This window comes from Polyodon spathula, chromosome 7 (assembly GCF_017654505.1).
Source record: "Polyodon spathula isolate WHYD16114869_AA chromosome 7, ASM1765450v1, whole genome shotgun sequence".
Taxonomy (NCBI): domain Eukaryota; kingdom Metazoa; phylum Chordata; class Actinopteri; order Acipenseriformes; family Polyodontidae; genus Polyodon; species Polyodon spathula.
This window is the reverse complement of record NC_054540.1, coordinates 56,101,811-56,121,784: the sequence shown is the minus strand read 5'-3', so window position 1 is coordinate 56,121,784 and position 19,974 is coordinate 56,101,811. Positions and strand designations below refer to the sequence as shown.

Here is a 19,974-nt window from a genome sequence, read left to right as displayed (position 1 = left end):
CTGCAAGGTGAACACCACAACTGTCTAAATGACATTGTACAAATACAATTCAGTAGGCTGTCTACTCAAAAGAAAATGCATTCGTGAACACTAGTGTAATCAATGCTATGCCTATCACTGCAGTTTCAGTTCCACAGAAAAACAGCAATGTGTGTCGTATCAGCGTTTCTGTTTTAATTCTTAATTGCCCAGTTTACTGGAGAGCTCCTGTAAAGTCCAATGACTGGCATCTTCACCTGTCGTTTCTGCCCCTGTAGGAGAGCTCTCCTTCCTGAGAGAGGGCACTGTTCCTGCCGCCAAGGTGCTGCAGATATTCGAGAGGGTCAAAAAAAAATGGACTTCACTGAAGCAGTGTAGCTTCCCAGGCGCTTAAACAGGACAGCGCTGCAACATGGGAGCTGCTGGGGCCGCTGCAATCCCTTCCCTTTCAAGCACTTGCAATGAGGCAACAGATCTCAATGCAAGGGGGCTCAGAGGCTAGAGACACCAAGACCTACTGAGCACAATGCGTTCAGACTTGCAGTTACTAGTTACTGCTGCTTGTAATTACCCCTACTACCTGTCAAGCTCTGGTGTTAGTATCATTTTGTAACACACATGTAGTTAAATAGGGACTACACTGGATCATAACTGCACAGCTACAGTAAATGACTGTAATGACAGTAAATGTCTCTCTCTCTCTCACAATAGTACAATTAAGCAATAATACCCGACACATCAGAGGTTCTGAACAGTTTTCTTGGCAGTAATTGCGTGGGTTTATTGGCTGATCTGTAATCTCTGGTAATTCTTGATGGGAAGGGTTATATTGCTATTTTAAGTCAATAAAATCATTTCTTCTATAGATCTGTTTTTGCTGCATATTGTAGTTTTGCGTTGCCGCGCTGGGGGAATGCTGGGATGCGGTTGTAGTTTTGCGTTGCCGCGCTGGGGGAATGCTGGGATGAGGTGGTAGTTTTGCGTTGCCGCGCTGGGGGAATGCTGGGATGAGGTTGTAGTTTTGCGTTGCCGCGCTGGGGGAATGCTGGGATGAGGTTGTAGTTTTGCGTTGCCGCGCTGGGGGAATGCTGGGATGAGGTTGTAGTTTTGCGTTGCCGCGCTGGGGGAATGCTGGGATGCGGTTGTAGTTTTGCGTTGCCGCGCTGGGGGAATGCTGGGATGAGGTGGTAGTTTTGCGTTGCCGCGTTGAATGCTGGGATGAGGTTGTAGTTTTGCGTTGCCGCGCTGGGGGAATGCTGGGATGAGGTGGTAGTTTTGCGTTGCCGCGCTGGGGGAATGCTGGGATGAGGTGGTAGTTTTGCGTTGCCGCGCTGGGGGAATGCTGGGATGCGGTTGTAGTTTTGCGTTGCCGCGCTGGGGGAATGCTGGGATGAGGTTGTAGTTTTGCGTTGCCGCGCTGGGGGAATGCTGGGATGCGGTTGTAGTTTTGCGTTGCCGCGCTGGGGGAATGCTGGGATGAGGTTGTAGTTTTGCGTTGCCGCGCTGGGGGAATGCTGGGATGCGGTTGTAGTTTTGCGTTGCCGCGCTGGGGGAATGCTGGGATGAGGTTGTAGTTTTGCGTTGCCGCGCTGGGGGAATGCTGGGATGCGGTTGTAGTTTTGCGTTGCCGCGCTGGGGGAATGCTGGGATGAGGTGGTAGTTTTGCGTTGCCGCGCTGGGGGAATGCTGGGATGAGGTTGTAGTTTTGCGTTGCCGCGCTGGGGGAATGCTGGGATGAGGTTGTAGTTTTGCGTTGCCGCGCTGGGGGAATGCTGGGATGAGGTTGTAGTTTTGCGTTGCCGCGCTGGGGGAATGCTGGGATGAGGTTGTAGTTTTGCGTTGCCGCGCTGGGGGAATGCTGGGATGAGGTGGTAGTTTTGCGTTGCCGCGCTGGGGGAATGCTGGGATGAGGTGGTAGTTTTGCGTTGCCGCGCTGGGGGAATGCTGGGATGAGGTGGTAGTTTTGCGTTGCCGCGCTGGGGGAATGCTGGGATGAGGTGGTAGTTTTGCGTTGCCGCGCTGGGGGAATGCTGGGATGCGGTTGTAGTTTTGCGTTGCCGCGCTGGGGGAATGCTGGGATGAGGTGGTAGTTTTGCGTTGCCGCGCTGGGGGAATGCTGGGATGCGGTTGTAGTTTTGCGTTGCCGCGCTGGGGGAATGCTGGGATGAGGTTGTAGTTTTGCGTTGCCGCGCTGGGGGAATGCTGGGATGAGGTTGTAGTTTTGCGTTGCCGCGCTGGGGGAATGCTGGGATGAGGTGGTAGTTTTGCGTTGCCGCGCTGGGGGAATGCTGGGATGAGGTTGTAGTTTTGCGTTGCCGCGCTGGGGGAATGCTGGGATGCGGTTGTAGTTTTGCGTTGCCGCGCTGGGGGAATGCTGGGATGAGGTGGTAGTTTTGCGTTGCCGCGCTGGGGGAATGCTGGGATGAGGTTGTAGTTTTGCGTTGCCGCGCTGGGGGAATGCTGGGATACGGTTGTAGTTTTGTGTTGCCGCGCTGGGGGAATGCTGGGATACGGTTGTAGTTTTGTGTTGCCGCGCTGGGGGAATGCTGGGATACGGTTGTAGTTTTGTGTTGCGCGCGCTGGGGGAATGCTGGGATGGGGGAATGCTGGGGTTGTAGTTTTGCGTTGCCGCGCTGGGGGAATGCTGGGATGAGGTGGTAGTTTTGCGTTGCCGCGCTGGGGGAATGCTGGGATGAGGTGGTAGTTTTGCGTTGCCGCGCTGGGGGAATGCTGGGATGAGGTTGTAGTTTTGCGTTGCCGCGCTGGGGGAATGCTGGGATGCGGTTGTAGTTTTGCGTTGCCGCGCTGGGGGAATGCTGGGATGAGGTTGTAGTTTTGCGTTGCCGCGCTGGGGGAATGCTGGGATGAGGTGGTAGTTTTGCGTTGCCGCGCTGGGGGAATGCTGGGATGAGGTTGTAGTTTTGCGTTGCCGCGCTGGGGGAATGCTGGGATGAGGTTGTAGTTTTGCGTTGCCGCGCTGGGGGAATGCTGGGATGAGGTTGTAGTTTTGCGTTGCCGCGCTGGGGGAATGCTGGGATGAGGTGGTAGTTTTGCGTTGCCGCGCTGGGGGAATGCTGGGATGAGGTTGTAGTTTTGCGTTGCCGCGCTGGGGGAATGCTGGGATGAGGTTGTAGTTTTGCGTTGCCGCGCTGGGGGAATGCTGGGATGAGGTTGTAGTTTTGCGTTGCCGCGCTGGGGGAATGCTGGGATGCGGTTGTAGTTTTGCGTTGCCGCGCTGGGGGAATGCTGGGCCGCGCTGGGGGAATGAGGTGAGGTTGTAGTTTTGCGTTGCCGCGCTGGGGGAATGCTGGGATGAGGTTGTAGTTTTGCGTTGCCGCGCTGGGGGAATGCTGGGATGCGGTTGTAGTTTTGCGTTGCCGCGCTGGGGGAATGCTGGGATGAGGTGGTAGTTTTGCGTTGCCGCGCTGGGGGAATGCTGGGATGAGGTGGTAGTTTTGCGTTGCCGCGCTGGGGGAATGCTGGGATGAGGTTGTAGTTTTGCGTTGCCGCGCTGGGGGAATGCTGGGATGAGGTTGTAGTTTTGCGTTGCCGCGCTGGGGGAATGCTGGGATGCGGTTGTAGTTTTGCGTTGCCGCGCTGGGGGAATGCTGGGATGAGGTGGTAGTTTTGCGTTGCCGCGCTGGGGGAATGCTGGGATGAGGTGGTAGTTTTGCGTTGCCGCGCTGGGGGAATGCTGGGATGAGGTTGTAGTTTTGCGTTGCCGCGCTGGGGGAATGCTGAGGGGTAGTTTTGCGTTGCCGCGCTGGGGGAATGCTGGGATAGGTTGTAGTTTTGCGTTGCCGCGCTGGGGGAATGCTGGGATGCGGTTGTAGTTTTGCGTTGCCGCGCTGGGGGAATGCTGGGATGAGGTTGTAGTTTTGCGTTGCCGCGCTGGGGGAATGCTGGGATGAGGTTGTAGTTTTGCGTTGCCGCGCTGGGGGAATGCTGGGATGAGGTTGTAGTTTTGCGTTGCCGCGCTGGGGGAATGCTGGGATGAGGTTGTAGTTTTGCGTTGCCGCGCTGGGGGAATGCTGGGACTCCACCACAAAACGCAACTGGCGCTACCCCCTTTACGCCCTACTGTCCACCATCAAACGCACACAGCCGACCCCATTACGACCTACCCAACATCAAACCGCAACAGCGCCCCCCTTACTAATTACTACCCTACTCCAGGTAGTTTTGCGTTGCCGCGCTGGGGGAATGCTGGGATGCGGTTGTAGTTTTGCGTTGCCGCGCTGGGGGAATGCTGGGATGAGGTTGTAGTTTTGCGTTGCCGCGCTGGGGGAATGCTGGGATGCGGTTGTAGTTTTGCGTTGCCGCGCTGGGGGAATGCTGGGATGAGGTGGTAGTTTTGCGTTGCCGCGCTGGGGGAATGCTGGGATGAGGTGGTAGTTTTGCGTTGCCGCGCTGGGGGAATGCTGGGATGAGGTGGTAGTTTTGCGTTGCCGCGCTGGGGGAATGCTGGGATGAGGTTGTAGTTTTGCGTTGCCGCGCTGGGGGAATGCTGGGATGCGGTTGTAGTTTTGCGTTGCCGCGCTGGGGGAATGCTGGGATGCGGTTGTAGTTTTGCGTTGCCGCGCTGGGGGAATGCTGGGATGCGGTTGTAGTTTTGCGTTTCCGCGCTGGGAGAATGCTGGGATACGGGTTCTAGCTGCTGGTGCTGTGCTTTAGACAGCCCATTTCTTTACTCTGGCAGGAATGGTCAGGAGCTGTGGAGCATTAACTTAGCTTAGCATAAGTATAGCATAGCATATTACTTAGCATAAGTATAGTTACTGGGTACTTCAAATATGTGACCTGGAACATGATCAAAAATGCTTTTTCTTTCATTTGTATAAAGATCATGCTAATCCTTGTGCAGCTGGTTCTGCACTTTATATTGTGAATTTGGTACTAACTGTTTCTGGGTCACAGTAATTTTAACAACTTCTTTGTTGCATCAGATTGCAAACTGAGCGGTGCTGATAGATACTACTCTGTTACACAGAAGTAATGCAGGTTGGTTTGTTAATCTGTGTCTGATTTGTACCATTACAAACTCCAGCAGCGCCCAGCGGCAATATCCTTATAAAAGTTTCCCCACAGTAAAAACTCAGCAAAGTGTAATAAAACACAGTGAAAGCATGGTATTTTTTTTTCACTTGTCGCGACTGCCATGTACAGCCATAATGGTGTCGTGGTAAGATCTGTTTTTTTTCCAGGGTGGGGTAAACTATGGTAAATGCATAGTGTAACCATGGGAAAACTGCAAAAATACGAGGGAAAATACTAAGGTAACTTTAATAAGGGTAGCGCTTGTAAAAGAACAAACAGTAAAATACAAATATACAGTAGAATCTCATTGAATTAATAAAGGACTGTGATTTTAAAGCTTAAGTTAATTGAAGATGGACCAAAGTGTGTTTGTGTGTGCGCAGTGAGCGAGCGACTTTTCAGAAAAAAGTGTGTTTGAAGTGTGGTCACATGGCACGAAGCAACAGCAAATGCAAGCAGACCTCCCCCCCGTCCCGCTCACTCCCTTCCCTTACAAACACAAGCAGACCTCCCCCCGTCCCGCTCACTCCCTTCCCTTTATAAACACAAGCAGACCTCCCCCCGTCCCGCTCACTCCCTTCCCTTACAAACACAAGCAGACTTCCATCCGTCCCGCTCACTCCCTTCCCTTACAAACACAAGCAGACCCACCCGTCCTGCTCACTCCCTTCCCTTTACAAACACAAGCAGACCTCCCCCGTCCCGCTCACTCCCTTCCCTTACAAACACAAGCAGACCTCCCCCCGTCCCGCTCACTCCCTTCCCTTACAAACACAAGCAGACCTCCCCCCGTCCCGCTCACTCCCTTCCCTTACAAACACAAGCAGACCCCCCCGTCCCGCTCACTCCCTTCCCTTTACAAACACAAGCAGACCTCCCCCCGTCCCGCTCACTCCCTTCCCTTTACAAACACAAGCAGACCTCCCCCTGTCCCGCTCACTCCCTTCCCTTTACAAACACAAGCAGACCTCCCCCCGTCCCGCTCACTCCCTTCCCTTTACAAACACAAGCAGACCTCCCCCCGTCCCGCTCACTCCCTTCCCTTTACAAACACAAGCAGACCTCCCCCGTCCCGCTCACTCCCTTCCCTTACAAACACAAGCAGACCTCCCCCCGTCCCGCTCACTCCCTTCCCTTTACAAACACAAGCAGACCTTCCCCCCCGTCCCGCTCACTCCCTTCCCTTACAAACACAAGCAGACCTCCCCCCGTCCCGCTCACTCCCTTCCCTTTACAAACACAAGCAGACCTCCCCCTGTCCCACTCACTCCCTTCCCTTACAAACACAAGCAGACTTCCCCCCGTCCTGCTCACTCCCTTCCCTTACAAACACAAGCAGACCTCCCCCCGTTCCGCTCACTCCCTTCCCTTTGCAAACAGCAGCGCTTCGTTTATCATCCCCAGTGCTGGGGAAGCACTGTGTTAGAGAGCCTCTCTAGATGTCGGCCGGTCGGTCTGTCTTGCCACTGCAGCTCAGCTCAGCTCAAGACTCCGTACCACTTTGTGAAGCCTGGTCATGTAAGCTCCCAGTCGCTAAGCGAGGCTGGACCTGGTCAGTACAGGAATCATTGAGTGACATTCAAAGAATATTTTGACAGACAAAAAAAAAAACAACAAAACTCCAAACACAACTGTATTTTAGTGCTTTATTAAAAGGTCAAAAAATAACAGAAGTGATTTTATATATATATATATATATATATATATATATATATATATATATATATATATATATATATATATATATATAGTATATACTGAAAAGATTAGCATGAAGCACGATTCTAAAGCACATACAAGCACTACAGCTAATATAGCAGAGCAAGAGAGAGAGAGAGAGAATAAAAAAAACTCAAAAGCATTTCTCTATCCAGTGAGTTGTAGGTGAAGGGGAGGGGACTCCTGGTGTTATGGCTTTGAGAAGACTACCTGCACCAACCAGGGGGCACTGCAAAGCATCGCTCAGATCCACAGCACTGAGTTCTATACAGTATACTCTCAGATCCACAGCACTGAGCTCTATACAGTATACTCTCAGATCCGCTGCACTGAGCTCTATACAGTATACTCTCAGATCCGCTGCACTGAGCTCTATACAGTATACTCTCAGATCCGCTGCACTGAGCTCTATACAGTATACTCTCAGATCCACAGCACTGAGCTCTATACAGTATACTCTCAGATCCACAGCACTGAGCTCTATACAGTATACTCTCAGATCCGCTGCACTGAGCTCTATACAGTATACTCTCAGATCCGCGGCACTGAGCTCTATACAGTATACTCTCAGATCCGTGGCACTGAGCTCTATACAGTATACTCTCAGATCCGAGGCACTGAGTTCTATACAGTATACTCTCAGATCCGCGGCACTGAGCTCTATACAGTATACTCTCAGATCCGCGGCACTGAGCTCTATACAGTATACTCTCAGATCCGCGGCACTGAGCTCTATACAGTATACTCTCAGATCCGCGGCACTGAGTTCTATACAGTATACTCTCAGAACCGCGGCACTGAGCTCTATACAGTATACTCTCAGATCCGCTGCACTGAGTTCTATACAGTAAACTCTCAGATCTGCAGTACTGAGTTCTGAATACACAGTACTGAGAATGATGAAACCGACTGTTGGGTTTTTCGGCAGTTTCAATCCAGTGCATTTCAGATTCACCCCACACCCTGCCAATATAAGGTAATCGCCCCCCAGGTTGCCCATTTTGTTACTCTGAACATCAATAATACCCTTTTTAAGATGTGAAATAACAACAAGGGTCTGGGGGTCTCCCCCCCCCGCCGCGAAATCTGTCAAGAGTTCCCCCTCCTCCACCTCTTCTGCTAGGATACAAGTGCCATGGCAACAAAATTATTGGCTCCCAACACTACCAAACAGCATTAAATGTACAATATCGCATAAACAGAGCCTTTCCCTGTGAGTGTGTGTGTGAGCGTGTGTCAGTGTGTGTGTGTGTGTGCGCGTGTGAGCGAGTGTGCGTGCATGTGTGAGCGCGTGTGTGTGGGTGCGAGTTAGACCTGGCGAGTTTTATTTTTTCTGATTTGCATGAAGAAAAAAGTTTTTCCGAATCCTTACTACTATTTTTTTTTGAATAACTGAAAAAATACAAAGATTTGGAAAAAAACTAAAATAATAATAAAAAAAAACCTAAATAAAACCCCTAGAACGAGTTCCTTGTCTGAGTGATTCGCTGCACATATTCACGACACTGTGCTGAATGCAGATCATTAGCAACGTTTTTGCATGTTTCACTTTCAAACTAAACAGCTCCATGGGCATCTGACTGGCAGAATGAATTCACAGGGCACAGCTTCCCAGAGCAGTCTACCACTTCACACCTTTTGAGTTGAATTACATGGGTAATGCGATTGAAATGCACGCAACGTGCAAGCACACCGTGTTTAAACCACACAGATCTGGAATTGAATAAACTGGGGCTGTCCTTTAACATCACTACACTGGGACTGTGCTGAGGGGTGACACTCTGCACCCACCAGCAAGCAAACAGCCCAGTTTCACTGGCCCTGCGCTCGGTGGCAACATCTTTGGTATCAATTCATGAAGCAGGGGCGGCGATCAGCTGTTCGCTCGTGGTACGCAGTTTGAACTATGAAAACTTTGCTAATGATCTCAGTTCCAGGTCTGCCAGTTTTCTGATATTCCCGCATTCATAAACATGCAGAATGAAGATTATTAAGACTGATAGTAGTATGGTACATTGTAACAATGGGAAGCAGTAGGCATCGATGAAAACTGGACCTGCCTGTCGTACTGTACGCTAGAGCAAAACTACAAAGCTTTTTTACAACAGCGAAGCAACATCATGCTTTCAGATACGTTTTATAGTGAAAAACCCCTCCAAGCCGTGGTAACGCCTAGCTCTTTTACAAACGCTCCCCTGCATTAATAACAATACAGACCTGTTTTTTATATTCAAAATACATTCTGAATATTTCTTTCATTAAATTATGTACATAAGTGCAAATAGGGTGAATATCACACATTCGTACACTGAACTGCAGCATATGCAAGCTTCTTCAACACTGTGAACCCTGGTGGAGCACCGGGGGGAGGGACTGGCTGCAGTGCATCTGGACTGCCCCGTGTAAGAGCACTTCATGGACAGGAAGGTTTTAAAGAGGGTCTGAAGAATCACAGTTATAGTAACTAGACTACATTTGCATTGACTTCCAGCGCATCGTTTCCTGTTTCGCTCGTCCCATCCTGGCAAATTTTAAAACTTACAAGTGTAACCACTGACCTGCCCCCATGCGGCACTCTGCCCCCTAGTGGGCATAAGAAGTGCGTCAGTAAGAAATATCAGAGAAAAAAATGGGGGTGTTTGTTTACAGCCCCTGGGCGGGGGCAGGTTAGAGTTTGACCAGACGCACGTTCCACTGTTACACTGAGGCCACAGGGGGGATTTCAACTTGTAAGATTTAAAATCCCCTTCCATCCAGTCAAGACTACGACCGCTGCTGTGCCGTGCGTCCTAAGAGCATGACAGAATTGTTACAATCCCAGGGTGCCCCACCACCACAGATTCTAGTAGCTTTAAAACCCAGATGCAAATTCCATCATCTTTGAAACTCCTGATCTAAAAAAAAAAAAAAAAAAAAAATCTACACACCTGGTCTCCAGGGCCTTTGGATTATTGTTTCCCTTTACAAAATATTCAATATAACAACAAAATCGGTTTACATGACAGTGTCTAACTGTACCATTTCTTAATAAGTTAATGCTGTTGAACATTATAAATTTACATGTGAAAAATGATTTACTTTCATTCCACAATTAAGGTATACAAAGGTAGCCACGTTGCAGTTTTGTTGCCATAGCAACAACAACTTAACATATTATATTCAACAATGAATCTATCATTGTAAAGAGTTCCATACAAATGGATTGTTTTTCTTTCTTTACTTCTTAAACTATAAACTACATAATCTATTTATGAAGTCGAGTTCATATTCCATTCACCATGCTTCAGTATGTTCGATGTATGGAAAATCAAATGTGAAATTTCTTTTTTTTTTTTTTTTTTTTTTTCAATTCTTAGATAAAAGTTTATAAAATAATAACGAAAAAGATATTTTAAAAACTTAAAACAAAAAATGAGAGCAATAATATGTAAGAAAGTGGTGTGATGAGTATGCAGATGTGTAGCTACTGTATAAGTGTGCTATTACTGTATTTACACTTGGATTATGCCAGCTAGAGACTCTTAAAGAGACGGTACAGTCTTTAAAAGCTGCACTTAAAAGGTCTAAGGCCCCCCTACCCAAGAGGCACATGGTTATAATCAAGTCATTTTCCTACAAAATCCACCTCAGCAGGATTCGAAAGGCATGATTCTTTTGTGAAGCTATAATCACGAGAATAAAACAGACAAAAACAACAAAAACTGGGTTTTCAAAGTCTCACATACGCTGTGTGTTTCCATTTCCCCTTCAGCCTGCGTGTCAACGTTTGCTTTTCAATGTTTCACAACAGAACCCTCCCCTTTCTCTCGTATCTAATTAAATACGGTCCTGTTAAGAAGTAGCATTCTCTGTTAGAGTTCGGGAAAGGCAAATCGCTTTATCGGGGCTAGATGTGAAAATTCCACTGCCACAGTCACAATTTCGGGTACTTCTTTTTTTAACAGAGCTCCCCGCAGCCTGAAGGTTACCCAGTTCCTCCTCTAGATTGTGCCAAGCAGTTCAGGAGATGCAGAGACACAGTCCCGTCACGCACTCAAGCTCTGGGGTCCCCACTCGAGATGCTGCAGCACTCAACACCTCCTTCAGCAACCAGGGACGTTGAAAAGGGGCGAAGAAAAGAGCTGGACCTGATGTCTAAAGGCCCTTGTAAACGAGCTCCCCAGGCTGCTGCAATGGGTGACCTCCAGCTGGCTGAAACAGTGTCATTCTGACAGCATTTAAAAAAATTTTTTTTTTTTGGTTTTTGTTTTCTTTTTTAACAATTTCTTAAAAAATGTTTTATCCAGTTAAAAATCCCCTCACCCATCATCCCCTATCCCCCAGTCCACATCCTCGCATTGAAGAGCCAAGAAACCCACCAGTTCAAAACGGTTCTTTGGGTGCACAGTCAGTTTGGTCGTTTGTAGAAATAATAATAATAATAATAATAATAATAATAATAATAATAATAATAATAATAATATTTCTATTGTTGAAACCTATGGATAATAATTTTGATTTAAAACTGTGCCACATGTGAAAGTACCTTACGTGGAATTTTTTTAAAAACACGTGTTTTGTAAAAATCCTTTTATTGTCGTACACACAAATCCTGTGTTAAGGAAAGGAGACTTATAAAGGAACAGTCCATTTCAATAAAACACTTTAATCATATATATATATATATATATATATATATATATATATATATATGTTATATATATATGGCTGGGGGAATATATATATAATATATCATATTACTTTTCTTCCTTTTCTATGTGTAGAACCTGCAGCCTGCTCCAGCTGCCCTCTGGATCCACGGCTGGGGAGAGGCAGGCTGAGAGACACCAGACTGGGCAGGGAGAGCTGTTCTGGGCAGCTGGGAAGCTGCACGTGGTTAGCATGGCTGCCACTGGAGCAAACAACTGGAGGGCTGGGGAAGTATTTAAATACTCTAAACAGTTGTGCATATTATAGGGTATGCAGCAACGGGCATGGATTATGCAGAGGTATATGCAAAAGCATATTTAATTTCCAGTGACTTTAATTTCTACATTGTTTAACACTGCATGAATACGTGCTCCGCGAGTCACGTCTTTCTCGCGTGCTATCTGCAGTAATGCCCAGGAGTACTGTGAGCGCACACTGCTGCACACTCCAGCGTGGTTCACTCTCCAGCCTGCCCCAAGCCCTGTCTCTCACAGCACAGCTGGGGAAAAGGTCCGTTCCGTTTAGAGTCACTGTTCCAATTCAGGGACTTTTTTTCTAAAAGTAAAAATAAAAAGATCACTACCGTGATTTAAGATCTAATTTAAAGTCTCAACGACTAACTTACTGAAAACTACAGGCACAAAAGTACCAAGTCAAAGTCATTTCACAGCAAATTCAAATAGTGCTGCCTGCACATGGCGCTCCGTTCCCTCAGGCTCATTATGTATATACATAGAAAAATGTTTTCCATTTCTTGCTTTTTTTAGTGCTTCAAGCTTTTCGATGCTCCAACCACCCCTCCCAACGCACCCAGGGTCTGAAAATCTACCAATCCACCCTGAATATCCAAACTGAAAAGAAATCTACATCAGCCACTGGGTTGGTAGAAAGAGAGGTTCAGCTATGCCAAGCTGTATGCTGCACCGTGCTGGGCTTCACCAATAGATGAAGGTTTGTGAGACCGGCTCTCAAAGGCCTCAGAGCCTCAATAGACTCAATGGCTGGTGGTTGCCCCTCCCCTAATAAAAACCTCTCCCCTTCTGATTATTACCCAGGACCTGTCGCTATGTCAGGTCGCTCACACCCTGCTCACTCCCCACGGGTCAGGTCAGGCCAGCGCAGCTGCCAGCCTACAGATGAGATCAGCAAACATGTCAAACACATGGAATGCAGGATCACAGCCTCCTCTCTCATCTCCTAACCTTTAAAAAGGACAAGCTCAACAGTGCAGTAAAGCCCCTTTCCATGTGCGCAAAACCCTTACAGACGAGGTGGCAGTGCCAGGAGAGAGAGAGCGAAAGAAAGGAGAGAAAGGAGAGAGAGAGAAAGAAAGAAAGAGCTGATAGAAGGGTCCTCTCCAGCCAAGCTCGGGAGAAACAGTGCTTTTAAACTTCAGCTCATGTACTTTTTATCAGGCACTAAAACAGGCTGAGCCTACAGCCGTGGCCAAAAATTTAGCATCGCCTTGAATATTAGGATTGAGACTATTTACACCTTTTATTTAACATCATGTAATCAAAGAAACTACAAAATGATTTCCCAAAAGTCTACCAGAAGCCATGATAGTAGCCCAGTATTTCACTTTAACTGTCACAAAGCGGTGTGTAATTCAATATGCCAATGTAACATTATTCAGCAGGTTTCATTTGACTTTATCAAGCAAAATGAGTTGATTCTCTATAGGGTGATGCAAAACTTTTGGCCATCACTGCAGCCTTCACATGATCAGACTCCCACGGCTGTCCAGACTTTTGATAATATTTTTGTTTCCGATGCTTAAAACAAAAGGACAACTTGTGTCCATCCCACAATCAAAGCGTACCGAGCCAACAGAGGACCAGGGAATGTGATCAAGTGCCCAACCTTCAAAATATACAGACATACCCTTAACACTGGCTGCACCCAAACCCATGCGGGTATGCGGCTGCATTTGAACTTTGCGGGTGAACGACACGCGCTGCTGCAGGACTGGACGCCGCTGAGATGCAACGCTGTCTCGTTTTCAGGGGAGTCCTGAGGACCTGCTTATGGACTAGCCGGGGTCGTGGGCAGGTCAGTATTTTGGACCTGGACTGGACTAGACCAGTAATCCCAGGTTGGTACGCCATCGGCTGGTTTCACGGACCACAGCTGAAAGGAGTGGCGGAAAAAAAAAATTACATTTTAAATTCTTTTTCTTTTTCGCCACAATCCTCCAATGTATAATTTATAGCATCCGGGGCAGACAGTTAATGTAATAACTGGAGCGAGGTATGAACTGGCTTCATTTATGGTATCATTTTAAAAGGCTCACCATCCTTGAGCTCTAGGAGAACCAAACAACGCGTGCAGTGACGGTGCAGCCACATTTCCAAGTGCCAACCTCTTATTATTAACAGTATGTGGTTTGGGTGCACTCATCAAACACTTACATTATTATCAACAGTATGATCCCCACCACCCTTTCCCCAGACAAACACATACACTTTGATGTAAACATAACAGTAATAACACTATTTTTCAATCTTTTTTTCTTTTATGAAAAATAAAAACCAGACACAGGACGATAAAAAAAAATCTCCATTTCGAATATTCTGTAAAAGCAAGAGTCTTATGTTTTTTTTATATTTTTTTTTTTTTATAACCTATTTGAAACCGCTTGGGAGCCGTTTTTTTTTCCTTCTTCCTTTCTTTTTCAAGTGAAGTTTTAAAAAGGCTGCTCTTTGTTTTCTGTGCGCAGGACAGGACAGCCGCTCACCCTGCCTCTCTGCGCGGTGAGCATCTCACACATTGACATCCGTCTGGTACTGCAAACGTGTCTCTAACATCTGAATTATTCTTACATTCTTATTATTATCATCATTATTATGGTTCACTTGAATTTTTTTTTGGTTAATGTGTCAGCTGGATTAGGGTTACTGTGGACTTTGCCGTGGGGGCACTCGGGTTAACTTAGTGATCGGGTTTCCATGGAAACACACCAGAGATTCACCTTGTGGCTGCAGAACCTCGGAGCACACGGCCTGAGGAAAGAACAGAACAGGAAGAGATTAAGCAAAAACAGAAAACCCAGTTTGTCTGAGGTGGTGAATCCGAGGCATGTGAGGGCTGTGCTTGTGTGGTTTCATAGTAGAAATAAACTACTTTGTTACTAGACTAGGTTTCAAATCTTAACAACGTTTACTAAATACCAAGCATTACATTTTATCATCGTTTAGATACAATAACATGCCACTAGCATTAACAGAGATAAGGCAATTGATGAGGTTGCCGTCCCCTGGGAGCGAGCCTCAGGAACGACACCGCTGGTCCTGATGATCTGGAGGTATTGGGAGTTTATCTCTCTGTGTATGCCTCTATGCCTGGTATATATAAACTCTACTGGCTCAGAGTCTACGTGACTACAGTTTGTTTCTGTTATCTTACTAGTTACGCATGTCAGCGGTAAAACTAGCTATTGAGCTGTTGCTCCACTCGGGTGCAACCAACCTCTAACTACTCTATTTACACAGTGGCTGTGGTTCGTTGCTTACATAGTTTTCCTTGCTCACACATTCCTCCACACATCACTCAACATTCTAAGCTGAAGGCCCAGTGGGTCTTAGCAACTCAACGTATGCCAAGGTCACCTAATCATTTCCCTTCCCCTACATGCTGGCTAGACTGCTGGGAGAATGGGAAACGCCTGGTCAGCAGGACATCACTGGCAATGCAGTGCACTGGAATGAACACTTTCTAATTATCTTCCAGGCTTGTGAAGTGAAGTTCAGGACACTTCTCTACATACACTGCCCCCCCCCCACCATACAGCGTGACCTGTCGTAAGCTGCATGGCTGCGGCTCCCATTTGCCCCACAATGCCATTACAATGGCACTTACATTCTAGTGCCAATGAGGGACACACACAGCACGGCCTCTTACCACCTGCAGCATTACTAAGAGGGAGAAAATAAATACAATCCTGCCACCAAAGAGGAAGCCTTACAGGCAGCACGTGAATGAAACGTCATGCTTTACCAGAGCTATTTAAAAGCAACGTACTGTTCGACTAGCCACGGCTACATCTGAGATACAAACATGTTGCTGTTCAGTTCATCGACGGACAACGTGGGGATCTGAAATTGAAAAAAATAAAACAAATACAAACATTAATCGTAAAGTTACTTGCCAACCAATATTTCAGGCACCAGAATAAAGCAGACAGCATACGTGTTTTAAAAGAGAGCGATAAATCGTCACAAAATTTTCTCATATTTTCTCATACTTTTTTCTATTTAATTTTTTTTTTATCCCCAAGGAGAATAAGCAGATAAAAAACAAAAAAAACAAAAACAACCAACTGCATCTTGAAGATGTAGTGACGGCAATCTGAAGTCAGTTCATAAGGAACCCCCACCCTCCATCCCTGCCCTCTCAAACACACTGCGTGCGTCTCTCATGGGACAAGCCAGCTGCTACAGCGAGAGCAGAGTGTAACAGCGACACCGAGGCAGCCTGCAAAGGAACCGAGGCAGCCTGCAAAGGAACCGAGGAAGCCTGAAAAGGAACCGAGGCAGCCTGCAAAGGAACCGAGGCAGCCTGCAAAGGAACCGAGGCAGCCTGCAAAGGAACCGAGGCAGCCTGCAAAGGATCCGAGGCAGCCTGCAAAGGAACCGAGGCAGCCTGCAAAGGAACCGAGGCAGTCCTTGTTTTGTAAATATTTGTACCTGAGAATCTTCATCCCTGCATCCCTACGGTGAGAACGTAACTCTCATGCAATCTTGAGCAGCACTAATTTTTTTTAAATCTTTATATTCTGTATTTGTTCCTGTAAATCACTGGTTATTAAAAATAGTTGTTTTGGAACAGTTTAGAACAGTTGCGCCAAACTTTTACTTGGTCTGTCAAAGTTTCTTGTCTACGGCGGAGCGGTAGGGTTCCAGAGAGTCAGTCACTTCATCTTGTGCTGTGTTTTTGTTTCTACAATAATAGCTGCATATTTAAAAACAGAATGAAGCACAAGTAATCAGAGTCGAGCTGTCTAGAGCTGGCAATCTACAGTAAAGCCATTTGAAAAGGCAAACCTGATCAGCAGCCGCAGACTCAGCGAAAGGGACACTCGTGACAGATGCTGCTGCTGAAGTAACAGTGGAGGGCGTAGCACTGTGCATCATGGGAACTTTCAGAAGGGAACCATGGGAGCGAGAGGCAGGAAGGCGGAGTGGTATGGTAACCATGGCAACATGTGTGTGTGTGTGGGGGGGGGGGTGGGGGGGGGTTGAGGCAGATCACAGCGACAGGTCATGTAACATCACCATGATGATTTAGCCACCAGGACGCGGGCATGCATCGACAGAAAGGAACAAAAGACAGCATGGGAAAAGAAAAGAAACAAAAAGAGAAAAAAGGGGAAAGCCGATTACAATCTGAATAAAAGATAACTGAAAACACGCAGTGCATTTATATAGCACAGAATAACGTATTTCTAAACAAACACCACCATGTGCATTCCTTAATACAAACCTCATCCTGCTTCACACACTGCACAACTCATACACACCCTTCCAGAGTCCTTACAACACAGCAAGCTGCCAGACACACTGCACAACTCATACACACCTTTCCAGAGTCCTTACAACACAGCAAGCTGCACAACTCACACACACCTTTCCAGAGTCCTTACAACACAGCGAGCTGCACAACTCATACACACCTTTCCAGAGTCCTTACAACACAGCGAGCTGCCAGACACACTGCACAACTCACACACACCTTTCCAGAGTCCTTACAACACAGCAAGCTGCACAACCCATACACACCTTTCCAGAGTCCTTACAACACAGCGAGCTGCACAACTCACACACACCTTTCCAGAGTCCTTACAACACAGCGAGCTGCACAACTCACACACACCTTTCCAGAGTCCTTACAACACAGCGAGCTGCACAACTCACACACACCTTTCCAGAGTCCTTACAACACAGCAAGCTGCACAACTCATACACACCTTTCCAGAGTCCTTACAACACAGTGAGCTGCACAACTCATACACACCTTTCCAGAGTCCTTACAACACAGTGAGCTGCACAACTCATACACACCTTTCCAGAGTACAACCTGCAAGCTACAACACCTTTCCAGAGTCCTTACAACACAGTGAGCTGCACAACTCATACACACCTTTCCAGAGTCCTTACAACACAGCAAGCTGCCACACACACCTTTCCAGAGTCCTTACAACACAGCGAGCTGCACAACTCATACACACCTTTCCAGAGTCCTTACAACACAGCAAGCTGCACAACTCACACACACCTTTCCAGAGTCCTTACAACACAGCAAGCTGCACAACTCACACACACCTTTCCAGAGTCCTTACAACACAGCAAGCTGCACAACCCACACACACCTTTCCAGAGTCCTTACAACACAGCAAGCACAACTCATACACACCTTTGCACAACTGCACAACTCATACACACCTTTCCAGAGTCCTTACAACACAGCAAGCTGCACAACTCATACACACCTTTCCAGAGTCCTTACAACACAGCGAGCTGCACAACTCATACACACCTTTCCAGAGTCCTTACAACACAGCAAGCTGCCAGACACACTGCACAACTCATACACACCTTTCCAGAGTCCTTACAACACAGCAAGCTGCACAACTCATACACACCTTTCCAGAGTCCTTACAACACAGCTGCCAACACACTACACCTTTCCAGAGTCCTTACAACACAGCAAGCTGCACAACTCATACACACCTTTCCAGAGTCCTTACAACACAGCGAGCTGCCAGACACACTGCACAACTCACACACACACCTTTCTAGAGTCCTTACAACACAGCAAGCTGCACAACTCACACACACCTTTCCAGAGTCCTTACAACACAGCAAGCTGCCAGACACACTGCACAACTCACACACACCTTTCCAGAGTCCTTACAACACAGCAAGCTGCCAGACACACTTTACAGCTCACAAACACATTTCCTTTGTTGTATCCGACATGTCACATGGCCCAAGCATGTCATCTTGGGAATGCATTGTCTTCAAACATTAACCAGGACCCCCTTAGAAACACAGTTAACTGACACATTCAAATGAAATCGATCACGCCAAACAATCCTAAACAAAACAAACAAAAGCCTGATAAAAGTGTGTGGGGGGGGGGGGGCTCTCCAATTAAAGTATTGGACTTGTTCCTCTTTATAAATAAATAAATAATAACCATCTAATTCTAGCAATGGCTTCTGCATGAGGGAGGGGGTAAATGAAGATCACACTTTTCAGAAGCACAGAAGGAAGTTATCTCCTGTTTGAAGTTTATGGGTGGGGTGCAATATGGGAGGAAAACACACACTGAGATGTCCCTCACCAGTTAATCCAGGCATTGACAGGTAGCGGCTGTGGGGCAGCCTGCACCTCTCCCAGCTGCAGTCATTGCCGGGCACTGGGGATTTGAGGAGTCCTACGATGAGGGGGGGAAGGGGAGTAGTCAGAGAAAAAGGTCACAGTCCATTCCAGCCTATAGCCAGGTTTCCTGGCACCAGTGCAGCACACAGAGCAGCCTTCCCCAGGGCAGGGCACTGCAGTGCACGTTGCTGTTCTAACCAGTGCAGCCTTATCTGTGCGCAAAGCAATGAGTGCAGATTCTCTTCTTGTGATTTCAGATCTCAGATGCACATTTAATAAGCTGGTTAGAACAAAACAACAGGCTTGGATCAGCCCCTCTCTGCCGCAGCTTTAGGGAAGGCTGTTCACAAGGAAAGTGCCCAGGAGACAGTCAAGCGATGACTGGATGCACACAAGAAACCCATCCACCAATCATGCACACACACGCACGCACGCACGCACGCACGCACGCACGCACAACTGGGCTCAAACGCACACGCACACGCACGCAAAACTGGGCTCAAACACACACAGAACACTAAGTGCACTGTGTTAGTATTCAGAACTGACCAGGGCTGTATCTGGGGATACTGACAACACACAAGTAGGCGAAGTAACAAATTCTTGATTTTTTCTAAATAACTAAAAAGCAAAACATGAACGATTGGTTTTATAGATCCCGATTAGCACTGATCTCTGACTAAGTGTCTAAAGGGAACGTTTAGTAGTCCAAGGACAGCGCTAATCAAGGCCTGCGAGACCAGCCCTGAGCGATTTCATTTTGCATCTCCAGTTTCTTTTCTTTGTGTTCCACTTTTCCAAGCAAACGGATGTATTGTATATCCAGCAGCTTCAAATTCTTTAGTTTAGTTTGCCAGTGAAACTGCTCGATTCTGCCGAGGCAAATCAGATGGGCTTGTGCTCTTCAGGGGGTACTCCTGTGCTCGTGAGAGGTGAAAGGGCAGTTTAGAAGAGGCAAGGTCAGGATCAAACAGCAGTTTATACCCACAACCCTGTCAACTGCCAGCCATCAGAGCAGCTCTTTATTTAAGAGGTGGCCTCTCTTTGCACCAGTGCTTGCACTATTAAAATACACCTGTGCTGGTCCTGGTGGGTGCAAAGTGAGCTCCCTAAGACACTAAACTGAACTAAGAGGCGAGGACAATGGGAGTGACCCAACAGACTACCT

The 19,974-nt window shown here is 47.3% G+C and overlaps 1 protein-coding gene across 6 annotated transcripts in view; it reads right to left on the bottom strand.

Moving 5' to 3' along the window:
* Positions 1-13,614: 13,614 nt before the first annotated feature.
* The window catches only part of mbnl3 (muscleblind-like splicing regulator 3), a 38,890-nt gene continuing 32,530 nt past the window's right edge, over positions 13,615-19,974 (bottom strand). For 4 of the 6 annotated variants that reach the window (XM_041256043.1, XM_041256045.1, XM_041256046.1 and 1 more), the window contains 4 exons: positions 18,769-18,861; positions 16,467-16,561; positions 15,445-15,518; positions 13,615-14,426 (listed from right to left, as the gene is read on the bottom strand). In XM_041256043.1, coding sequence (XP_041111977.1) covers positions 15,462-15,518; positions 16,467-16,561; positions 18,769-18,861 — 245 coding nt within the window. In that variant the 3' untranslated portion in view covers positions 13,615-14,426; positions 15,445-15,461. The remainder of the gene's footprint in view (positions 14,427-15,444; positions 15,519-16,466; positions 16,562-18,768; positions 18,862-19,974) is intronic. The other 2 variants (XM_041256048.1, XM_041256049.1) reach the window with 1 other exon arrangement.